General features: G+C 38.1%; 1 protein-coding gene across 9 annotated transcripts in view; it reads right to left on the bottom strand.

The window, feature by feature from the left end:
* CCDC85A (coiled-coil domain containing 85A) overlaps positions 1-12,547 on the bottom strand; it is a 190,798-nt gene that overhangs the window by 6,720 nt on the left and 171,531 nt on the right. For 4 of the 9 annotated variants that reach the window (XR_007413614.1, XM_025467646.3, XM_049115542.1 and 1 more), the window contains one exon: positions 2,538-2,657. The exons of 3 other annotated variants lie outside the window; for them this stretch is intronic. Coding sequence is in view for 5 of the 6 variants with exons in the window: in XM_025467646.3 (XP_025323431.1) it covers positions 2,538-2,657 (120 nt within the window). In the remaining variant the exon portion in view is untranslated. Of the gene's footprint in view, positions 1-2,537; positions 2,658-5,663; positions 5,799-12,547 lie in introns of all 9 variants that reach the window. 2 more of the 9 variants (XM_025467630.3, XM_025467640.3) reach the window with 1 other exon arrangement.

The raw sequence follows: 12,547 nt of genomic DNA, 5'->3' as shown, positions 1-12,547 counted from the left end.
TGGTCAATGCTGATGGCCACCCCTAAAAGCGTCACCTGAGAACTGGCACCAATGAACAGTTGAGCCAAAATAAATGACTTAAACATGAAGTGGGGCCTTCATGTCAAGTTCGTAGATACTGAGTCTACACGGATATTTACTGGAGTTCAATCCTGAAATAATCTAATTCAGCAACTACTCCCTTGTTAATTCAAAATGTTGAGCAATTATTACTACCTAGGTACTACTACTTTTAAAGGAGGATATCACAGTAGTAAATGAAAGCCTTACCCTGATACTCTGATGAGTGTCTGTTCACATTCTTTAGACACTCAGAGGAACTTTTATTTGCTCAGTGAATATTCATAGAAAACTTAACTCCTGGAACAAGCTCCTTTGCCTACAAATTCAGTTTCTAATGCACCTCAGAGAAGTGTACTTCAAATCAGTTAATTTCTACTAAATGAAGTGAAGCTCCAATTAATAGTTAGAATGAATTTTAAAGCAAGATAAATGTGATGTTATTACAAGTGGGCTAATTTCTCACACCGATTTACAACACTTTCCTCCCAAATCACAACCACAGAGTTTTTTTTAAAGCTTACAGATTTTTTTTTCAACTCTATCAGAAGATGAGAAACTGAGCCATTGTTCTAATTAATCCTTTCACAACAGAAAAATTTTATGATGTAAATCAGCTCTAGAATCCATGGGCTTTTAAAAACCAAACATGTTGAGTGGCTATGTTTCTTCTTTTACATTGTGGTATCCCTAAGAGGCATTTCCCACAGGCGATATTTCCCATAGGCACATACTTCTGTTTCATGACACTGTTAATTCATGGAAGCAAACATTTTGTATTCAAGAGCCTCCACTTATTCAATAAAGATGCTTTAGTTGCTCAGTATTACCCATCTTCCGAGTGAGGACACTTATGTTATAATCAGAACATGTTATCTTTCTCTTGAGATAAAATTTTACATGGAAATTAGAAAAGGAATTCAGAGAAAATTGAAGAGCTCCTCCTTGCTCTTCCTTTTAAGGCCATATGAACACAGGTGCAGTGAAAAAGTTTGGGAAAGATTGCAGTGCTATCCACTATGCTGATCTGATTCAAACAAGATTTGCCATTTAATAAGGCAAAAAGTGGAAATAGTTTTCAATCTGAAAAGTAGGGCAATGTGTTGCTGGAGTAAGTGCAGATGCTAACCCTACAAGATTGAAGCCACACTCATTTTTTATTTCTAAGCTGCTTTTCAGATAGCTGGCGTCTGGTTCATACTCTAGTAACAGCATGTTTATAGCACGCTGCTCATGCTAACCAGCAACCGGATGCTGTTGCAGAGAGCATGATGTCGGTCAGTTGATAAATCAGCATCCACCAGATGCAGGGTGGTGCCCCTCATTCTGGTGTGCCTTCGCACATGAATTCTTCTCGGTTGCTCACTTGGTGAATTATTCCAACCAAGACAGGAAGTACCAGGTGCATTGCACCAGCCACCAGCATGGTTCTGCTACCTTCCCTCATCCGCAATCGGTATATATTTGGGAGGAGCAACTTGTTACATGGAAGCTACAGCAAAATATAATGAGCTAAATCTCCTGCTAAAACCAAACCAAATAAATACTTTGAATTTCTTATCTACTTATTTGCTTTATGCATGCCAAGGAAAGTGTGGCCCACTCTTTGGGGCCACATCTTTAGGCTGCTGATAAATCATCCAGAAACCAAAACCATTTTAATAAAGCTCTGAAGCTCCTGTGGCAAGTGCAGAGCTGAAGCACACTACCTACTTTATGGCTCAGAAAGGTCTGATTAAGGCTATATGTTAAGAAGTACAGATAATTTGAAGGACAGTGATTCATGCCTTGGAATTTATAAAACTTCAAGGAACCATACTAATTTTTAAAGTGATTTTTATTGCCTGCATCAGTTTCTTCTTTCAGATTATTAATTTTACTTATAATGCTTATTTATCGGAAAGCTCGCTATTAGTAAAGAAAATAAATAATAAATTTCCTCTTTGGAAGTCCTTGGATGATCTGAAGTATAAGCCAAAAAAACTAGCTTTCTGAATAAGATCCTCTATTTTCTAACACGATATGGAAGAGCATTAACCAGCATTTGAAGACTTAATACTTAAAGGGGGATAGAGTAGGTTTTTAGTTCAGTATTTTCTTTCAGTACACTGCACAATATATTTCAATTGCATAAAGAAATATCCTTATTTTGGCCAACTATTATAACTCCCTATTTTGAAGACATGCATGCTACAAACACTGCACATAAAATACCCAGAACAATATTTTACACATATGGATATACATGCACATCAGACTTCAACTTCGATGCAGATTGATATGAATCACATTACTCAAAACAAAATGATAAAACCAGGGATTCAACCATAAGTACTCAAACCCGTTATTAAAAAAAATTATACTTCAAAAATCAAAGTATCTATGGTTAAAACAAGACTGTGAGAACTACCAGACTATAGCGAACAAGCCACAACACAACTGAAGTTCTGTATAAACGGTTGTACACAGTTGGTTACCTTAAGAGAATGTACCACGGGTTCAGGCTGCTGAGAAGGTGTGGTATGTCCACTGAAGCTAGCTGGAGAGTTGGGTGGACTGTTACTCCCATCAGCCCCTGATGACAACCTAAAAGAACCCTTAGTAGAAAATCAACAACTTTGTTATTAAAACAAAAGTCGTTTATAACTGCATAGATGTCATTCAGTATTCAATTTCACTGCCAAGTGAGAATGAGCCACTTTGTTAATTTTTTTTTTCTAGCCTGTTCTAAGATGCTCTCAACCTGTTAATTGGAATACTCTTGCTGCTTGACCAGCAAGAACACTTAACCAAGTGCCCTCCCTGTGCATGCCCAGATGTCATTTCTGATTTGCCAAAAAGAACAATGCCCCCTAAGGAATGCCCATTAAGAACATTTCAAGCCTGATTTTTGAAATTTAAAGATACTCAAGAGCAGGGAATTTATGAGTTGCTCAGCAGCTGAGTTAAACATGCTCACTCAGCAAGACAAACGCTATATTCCATATGTCTCGGAAAATACAGACACATCACATTCTTGCATTGGAGAGACAGTGTATGTTATAAAAACTTTAAGGTTAAAACCTATAGTGGAGCATTTTCCAAAGAGATTTAACCAAACTGAACATTTTCTTTAATTTTGGTTTTTAAAAAAATAACTATGGTCGAAAATGACATTTGTACTTTAGTGAGCCTGACTTAATTGCTGAAAAACCAGCACTTAGGCACGATTAACTTGGCCTTGGAGACTCATAGTCACCCAAACAGGAACTGAAAAAAAGCAAAGCTTCAGTTCTGTCCCCTCCTAACCCGTTTTTATGGAGATCATTACACTCGAAGGGCCTGAGATTTTAATTTCTGTCCATCTACAAATCTACAGATATTTTTTCATGCCTAACAGGTTAATAATGGCTCCATTTAACTTGATCTTATGACTCTAATACTCCGAGAAGGAGCCACTGAAGGTACCTCCTGTGTGGATTCATAAAGGGAAGAAACAACTGTGGTGAGGAACATATTTTTTCCAGTACCTACAGAAGAGCTTCTGTGTTGTGCTTTTTAGGGATGGGAGGGAGGCTCTGAGAGCAGCAACAGTTCTAAGTACGGGATAATGTAGACCATACTATTGGTTAGAGAAAATGACAAGTCCCAGTGATTTTTACAGACTATCATTTTTGCAGTTTGGAGTATCTTCCCCCTTCCCTTGTCCCTGTCGTTTCTTCCTGTGTCCTTGAAGGCTACCCTTGCCCCCTCACAAGCCAACTGAAGCTATGTTTTTTTTCCCCTCGTGCATAGAGTTATGCAATCAAGTCAGCTCCTACCCATTCCCCCCGCCCATACTAGCCACCAGGAGGAAGAAGCTGTGGAATATGACATTTAGGGGACCTCTCCGGCTCTACCCTTTGCTGCTAGCATTACGAGCAGGTGATGACACAGGAAGGCCAATTACAATAGCCCCAACGCCTTCTGGGGGAAAAATGTCTATGTTTTCCTGTATTTGTAATTCAGATCAAATCAGATATAATAGTACCTGATACAAATAAAAGAAGGGAACCTAGTAGAAGTTTAAAGATGGTGAAGGGGCCTACCAGTCCCCTCAACTTCACCACCAAATTCTGGACATCCTCTTCCTCGGTAGAGATGAAATGTTTGCAAAGTGAAGGAGTTCTAAAGGAAGCTGCTCCTCTTTAAATAGTTCTGCTCCTCTATCGTTCTCTTTCCCTACTGCTACCACCTTTATTAATGGTCTTGAAAAGGCCTCTAAGGTGAGGCACAGTTTACTTCCAAGTTCTCATTTAGGACCCACTAATGCAGTATAGTTTGCCCCCTGACTTAATCTCACTACGCAGGCCACAATCCTCCCCCCCTGGGGGTTATCCGTTCTTCCAGCTCTTCCTTTTCAACCTTCTGCTGCCCAGTCCTTCTGTTTAAAATGTTCCCTTCCCAGAACTGGCAAAATGGTGGGTACATCAATCCCAGCATGCTTTTGCTTGGGCATGAGGCCTCTTCGCATTCAGGGCATCTGGATTTAAAAGAATTTCTAAAATCAATGACAACTAGTTCCCCTAAACCAAACCCTTTGGGAAAGTTAGTATTGTTTAAAATTAAGGGGAGTCTTGTTCTTCCCTTAAACACTCTTTTATTTCTTTAATAATAACAATTGCTAAAACAGGAACCGCACAGTGTGGAAAACATATTCAGCGATTAAAGTTCTACTTCAAATTTGCTTGGCAAGCTAAGGACTAGTCATCACCAGAAAGATCAAGGTTCACATTTTATGTGGTTTTTGTAAAGTCGCAGAGGTAACCAAATGCCCAGTAGAGTTGTACACTAACAGGTGCTCAGTAGTTTTCTAGGTTATAACACAAACAACATCATTCCTATCACATCTCATTTAATTACTCTAAGATAAAAGGTTACATATCTTTGTGCTTAGCAGAATCAGACCAATATTTGGAGAATTATCTAGGCTCAATCACTACCTACTCTCAGTTGACTAATAATACATTTTCACGGAACTCTTTTTAAAATATGCTGAGAGAAATACTAGTGAAACGAATGGTTTTAAACAGTCCTTTGGGATTTATGATAGTAACATTAAGCCTGTTTGTTTAAATTGTAACTTGGCTGGCTCAGGAGACAGGGAATTTAAAAAGAAGAAAATCTTAATAAAATTGGAAATGTGACTTGCAGCTTCAGGGTTATTTTCAAACTACACATGATCGCATGGTGCATACACCACCTTTTGGGGCAGCGATCACTTCTGAAGGACAAGAAATCATTTTCTGGGCTGGTCTACAGACAGTTCATTTTCATGGCTGTGGATCTTTTAAACTCCTTTTCATGAAAGGTGCAGGGTACCTTTGTTCTTCTCCAATGCGAGGGGTTACTCAACCTTCAACCCCCAAGTTCAGGAAAAACAAAACAAAACAAAACATCGACGCTGACCATTTAGGAGATGAAAGACTCTACTCCCAGCTTCCCTCCCCAGGTTCAGACACACACAGAGCAACTTTTTTTCACGTGTACAGACTTGCTCTCTCCCCCCAGCGTAACTTTTCCTCTAGCAACAGAAGCCATCTGTATGCACAAGCAAAGGCAGCAGCTGACTCATCTTCACTCACCGGGAGAGTGGGCAGGCATCGTCCTATTCCTCGGCACCCTTGCCACCACTGCAAGACCCGCCGGGCTCTGGGCCCCCAGCCTTTCTCCATATTTGAGCTGTTTCTAGTTGGAGGTTGCCTTCTATTCTGGGTGGCCTTATATTTGGAACAATATAGTACAATCACTCAGAAAAATACTGTTTCCCAAGTCTCAAGAAAGCAGATAGAACAAGAAACTTAATGAAATGAACCACAATGACCACAATGGCAAGCTGTAACATGCACCTCAAATTAGGAAAAAAATTAAAAACAAACTCAAGTCCTGTCTATGAAAGCTAATACTGATTTTTAAAGAAAGTTTATGACTAACTCTAAAGCTATCAAAAAGAGGTAGATGATAATGTCCAAATCCCCCCCAAAAAACTGAAGCTACTTGGACAACTGTTTTGTTGGTTTCACTTGTGAGAAACAGAGAATTAGCCATAAGTCTTCTGAATGTTTAAAACTGTGTAACTTCAGAACTTAGCAGAAATGATTTGAAATGCAATTGGGAGCACCATGCTCTTTTGTTAAGAAACCCAAGGTGGGTAGATATATTCAGCAATACTTCGCACACTGAAGAGTATGTAATGAGCTAAGAAGTCATCACTGCATTAAAATAACTTTTACATGGGACATATACATCATTATCAAAATTTCCATTCATCAGTTAAATAAAAATTTTCCCCTAAATTTTAATTTTTTTCTAAAATTAGAAAATTAATCTAAAATTAATTTCTAGAATCATGACTAAACAGCATAATTCTATTAAAATAATCAAAGCAAAATGAACTTACTTGAACGTAATTTCCTCTCCCTGGCAACTTCCACTAAGACCCTTATCTAAGAGTGCTATGTCCTAAGGAATAAGATCTGTTTTTTTTTTTTTTTAATACAGAAAATTCATCAAATAGTCCCCAAATTCCAGCATCTGAATGTTTAATTATAGGAGGATGAAAAATGACAACATAATTTTCAGTTCCCACTGATCTCTTTTCCCAGAAGTGTGTGCTGTGTGTGAGTAGCACTGGTCTAATTTTCACTCTTCTCCAATATTTGGAGGCTGAACAATGAAGAAAATGCGCCATGGTCTTAAGTGAAAAAGAGTAACGATGACCGGCAGTTGGTACTTGCAAATATCTCTTCTGAATCTATGGAATCCATAGGACCAGTTAAGAAGTCAGCCACACATATTCCTCAACATATAACAGTGAAAATTATATATTTGGACTATGATGATCATTTCATTGTTAGCAATACAAATTTGAACATCACTTTCAATAATCATTTCATGTGTCAATGCCTCATTTCTTTCTATCATCAAAAGAATTCTATCCAAGAATTTATAATATGGTTTATGGCTTAAAATCCACCTGTCATCCCAATCTGCATAATTCTATTTTTGAGATGGTCATTAAAAAGTACCGCAGATTTTTTGTTTGTTTGTTTACACAAATGAGTCCTACCTTCCAGATTTGGTTCTCTTTATGACTTCTAAATCGATCAGATCTTATGTTTTTGGATTCGGTGACTAAGTAAGACATATAGGGATCCCTACTTCCATTCTTCTTTAATGTGTAGTGAGATTGAAATTCAATGCCTCTCCACTGTAACATGCTCATTATCATAACCATGAGATCTAAGGTAACAACTATAATCATTTAGAAGCCTGCTGGAAGGAGCAGCCCTTTAACCACAATATTTCCCCAGTTTTATAAAGTAGATAGAACATGATATAATAGCTGTGCCTTTTAGCATCTTGTAAATGGTTCTTTTAAGACATTAAATATAGGTTGCATAGTATTATTAATCTCTTAAGAGGGGACAATATACATGGGCCAGATTTTTGTGGACGAATACTTGATAGTATAGCCAGTTTCAAGGGAAAGATACTCAGAATCAGGATGATTGGCCTTCTACTCATGTTGGCAACTTAAAAAACAAAACAAAACAAAGAAACCCCCAAATCCCCCCAAAACTCCAGGTCATGGAAAAATGTGTTCTGGACCAGCCATCATTTTGACCTGCAAGTAAACTGTTAGCTTTTCGCTAGCTCTACAATAGTCAATTATGCTATCTGCTGAAGGCTGTTTCATAAAACATAAAGCCTTCACTGACTTTACAGGTAGAGTGGTTTCTGGCAACTTCAGAGCTTGAGGTGAGGCAACCTAGATTCTGGCCATCAGTTGGGAGAACAACTCCAAACCTTAAAAAACTCACTTTTCCATTTTCTGAGTTCCATTTTGTTTAAGTTTTGTTTTCTGCAGTTTTCCAAAATTCCAAATTTATAAAGAATGCCTGAATGACCCTGCTACTCCCTAGAAATCTGTGTACTCAATGGCCACTTTATATACAGGTATATAGAATAACCCATAAATTATTTTAGGTATCAGGAGGACCCTGATGCTAATAGCAAAGTAATGCTCTGTGTCACAACTGCATGGATGTACTTACGATGTGGTAAGTACTCATTATAGAAATCATGAAATCCAGTGCTTATAAGCAAAGACCCTAGATCAAGAAACAAAAATATCCCTTACTATCACTGAAGAAGATAAAATGTATTGGTACTGTTATGCATTTTATTACATGATATCTGGAAGATGTTTTTCCAAGAAAATTTGAGACTTGGGGTACTTTCTAGTATTGTCCTTAAAATAACCAACTTCTTCAGAATTAAGGGAACAAAAGAAGCCACTCACATTTTTTAAAAGGTTACCTGAACAATAAGAAAATATGTCACTTATGGTCTCATTGAGTAAACTATAATTCATTATAAGGGTTTTAAGAGCAACAAGATGAAGCTATTGTCATTAAGTTGTCTTCTTGCTATTTTATGGTTGTATTTTATTTATTGTAATTTTAATTAACATTCTGGAAGTTTCCATTCTTTTACCTTAAAGAAGTACATATTAAAAAAAATGTCTAACACAAAGAATAGAATGTTTTTATATTTTGTCATATATAGGCTTTTCACTTAGATATAAATCAGTTGAATGCATTTGTAACAAACTTTGGAGCCTAGCCCTCTATTCTAGGAAGCCAATTATGGAGAGCTAAAGATTGATCGGCTAAAGTGGTTTCCTGTTAGTTAAAGATGTTCAATTTTTAATAAGTTCTGAAGCTAGGTCAAACTATCACATGGTGCATCATACCTCATCAGAATGCATACCTAGTTTAGGAAGGAGGATGAACTTTCTTTCCTTATTATGGGACAAAGGCAAATGCTTTGCTTAATTTCATCAGGAAAATAGTATTTTGTTCGGTTTGACCAGTCTTTATTCTGACATACCTCAAAATTGTGCCAGCACACAAACAGAAGCTTCGAAGAAACTTTAGAGGTTACCTTGATAAGCCTTTTCCAAAAGATTCCTATGAATGATCTTAGAAATGCTAAGAGACCCTCTGCCTTATTCTAATAGATGATATTTAGTTGACCAGATTCAAAGAAAAGTGCATTTTAAAAATTTAGGTAAGGAATCTATTCAATACTGATTTAAAACATTAAAGAATTTCCTGGATTTATAGATATTCATCTATTCGCTTAAATACTTACTAAGCACCCACCAAAGGTGACATCCCATGCTATGCCAGGTAGGTCCCGAATCCAACCATTTTTTGTGTAAGGAGCAGCAAAGTAGAAGTTCAAGTCATTGACTCTAAGGTCATGCTGCCTGGACTCTGATTCTTGATCAGACAGCTGGCAGGTGTGTGACCTCCCTGAGCCTCAGTTTCCCCATCTATAAAGTGTGGGTAATGATGCTACAATGGCACTTCACTCAACGAGGCTACTTATATGAAAAGAGCTCTTCAAATAGCACCGGGCCCACATTAAGCAGTCTGCAAGTATGTGTTTGCTTTGCTTATCAACACATCTTATAATTTATTTGTCAACCTACTTCCACATATTATCAAGAGTAGTTCTCAACCTGAGGTGAGTTGACCCTCCACCGGGGACATCTGGCAAAAATGCAGACATTTTTTAGTTGTTAAAACGGGGCGATTTCTATGGGCACTTACAGGTGGAGGCCAAGGATACTGTTGAATGCCTGACAATCCAAAGGACCGCCCCCACAACAAAGACTTATCCAGCCCTAAATGTCACTAATGCTCAAGTTGAGAAACTCTGATTTAGAGAAGAACTGTGCTGGAAAACTGCAAAGCAAAATTTCTGGTGACAGCTTCATAGATTTTGTAGACGAGGACAAGTCACCTACATGATTTGGAGCTAGTGATGATTTTAAAGGAGACTCTCTAAGCTTCAGCCCTCAAGTGGTCTAAGAATAAAGACATCTATATTTCTACCCCAAATAGGAAATCACTCTTTCTAACAAAAGGAAAAGATTTAAAAAAAATACCCCAACATCCTACTGTTAACAACACTAACGGAAACAGAATACAAATGGGCAGCACAGGGCAGTCGTCCAAAGAACAAAGAGCTCTCTGAGAGGAGACAGCATGTTGCAGGCACCTTAAAAATCGAGACACCAATCCCACAGAGACTAAAATTGGCAGAAGGTGCTTTGTGGAAATTATGAAAGGAAATAAAGCTTCTGTAGCAATAGGGCAGGTAAAGAAAGATTCTGCACTCAATTTTAAGTAGTCACACTAGGAAAGAACACAACTGCCAGCAAATAGAAATGAGAGCCCCAACACGTGAAACAACATCCCTGTGCAGAAGAGCATTGTGTGACACGCAGAGGGAAATCAGAGAAAAATCCCAACCTGAATGGAGACCATTCTCTTCTTCACACCTGGTTAAGAGCTGTAGTCTGAATGCATGTCCCTGAGGGCGTGTCTGAGTCCCAAAAGTACTCAGCCACTGAGCTCCTACTCCCTGGTAGGACTCTCCTAAATGCTGTCACTTAAAGGTGATTAAGATTAGCTAATATGAGCTCCTACTACATGTTAACACGTATTAAGACACTAACTGTTGGCCTGGTGCTGTTCTTGATAATTTAAAAATTTATGCTCCATAATTTGTTTTGTTTTGGGGTCCTAGAGATCTCCTTCTGTTCAATGTACCTGCTATTTAGTTCCTGGGCTGCAAAGAGATCCTGGGGAGGATCAGGTTGTCTGGAATGGTCCAGGGTTTTATGTGTGTGTGTGTGTGTGGGGGGGGTATCAGAATAAAAGTGTGTTAATATTAATAACTGATACAAATGAACTGATGAATATACCAGCTGAACATCAGCTCTGTGCTCATTTGACTTTCTCCATTCAAGGTCCATAACTGGGGCTGCAACAGTTCATAAAGTCTGAATCTGGAAAAATAACCCAAGGATTTTGAAACTTAAAATTTTACAAAATCTCCTAAAGAATTTGAGAATTACTAACAATTCATTATGGAATACCATAGGAGTCATGCTATAAGTGAAATATGATAGGGCTCCAGAACGATACAGTTACAAAGAGAATATTCGACTTCCTGTCTAGCTTTCTTCTATTTGAGTCTGGGCTCCAGCAATACTTTTCTGGATCTCATGGTTTTTTTGATACCATACCAGTGTCATCCAGGATGTCACTCTCTTGCCCCTGGTTCCTATTGATTCCTATTCATATTTTCTCTCCCTCTCTGGTTCTGGGATAGGTATCTTAAAAACTTGCTTCAATCCTGGCTTTGCTGCTGAAAAGTGATGATCACGTGAACTTTTCTTTCATTAACAGATGAGAATAATTACTGTGACCACTCACCTTCAGGTGAGATAAGACTTGTCCGCAGCTCAATTTTAAGCCCTATCATATTTTGAAGCAATATTCTATATCTTTGAGCTCCTTGAGGTCACTGTACTTTTATTATCTTTGTCATAATGATGACTAGTACCGTATCTGCACATAGTAGTGGCTCCATAAACTTGGTATATTATTGGATGGTCAAAATTTACTTGTGAGACTGACTTTTCCTTTATCATCTCAAAAAGAGTTGTGTAAATGCTTTACTTGTATGTCTATACACTTGGTAATTACAAGACACCCAACTACTTGTCAAATAATTAAAGTATACCTCTGGAGTGCTAGCATGGCCTGGATCAAGAAGTGAAACTCCATTTTGGCAAGTTAAACTCCAACAAGATTCCCATTATTTTTTCTTCTTTCTCGTTCCCAGTTAAGACCACAAAAAGTAGAGCAAGATAAATTTATCCTGAAAATCTTGAACTACTTCTGTTTCTAAATAGTAGTAAAGATCAAATATGTTAAAATAGTGACTGAAAAGACCACTAGGGATGGATAGTAGACTGAAAGTAGAAATAGACTTACTACTAGGGCATCCAAAGTATATGGTGGTTCTCATCAAAATTATTATGTAATTCCAAACACAAGTGGTAAAAATTAAATATCATCTAAAGAGATACTATTCTCAATTTCTTTAAATGTAGGCCAAACTAGCACTGGTTTGTTGGCAAACTGCATTTGAATAAAATATTTAAAAAAATAAGTAAAGTGCCAAAAAATGCCTAAAGAAGAGAAAAAAAAAAATGTAGGGCAATCTTTAAGTATCCCAGTATTCCCAGCCAGGGAAACCAGAAGGTAATATTTATTCACTCATTCTTCATTTTTTATGCCAAAAAATGGCTAAGATTGAGGTCTGTAGAGTCATAGAAGAGGTGGCAAGGAGCTTTAATTCAAAGAACCAAATACCTGGGTGGCTTAGCAGTTAAGGCCTTTGGCCCAGGGCGTGATCCTGGAGACCCGGGATCGAGTCCCGCATCAGGCTCCCTGCATGGAGCCTGCTTCTCCTTCTTCCTCTCTCTCTGTGTCTCATGAATAAATAAAATTAGGGATCCCTGGGTGGCGCAGTGGTTTGGCGCCTGCCTTTGGCCCAGGGCGCGATCCTGGAGACCCCGGATCGAATCCCACGTCGGGCT

The sequence above is a fragment of the Canis lupus genome, chromosome 10, assembly GCF_003254725.2.
Source record: "Canis lupus dingo isolate Sandy chromosome 10, ASM325472v2, whole genome shotgun sequence".
Classification (NCBI taxonomy): Eukaryota; Metazoa; Chordata; class Mammalia; order Carnivora; family Canidae; genus Canis; species Canis lupus.
Note: the sequence above shows the minus strand (reverse complement) of the source record. Positions and strands in the feature narration are given on the sequence as shown.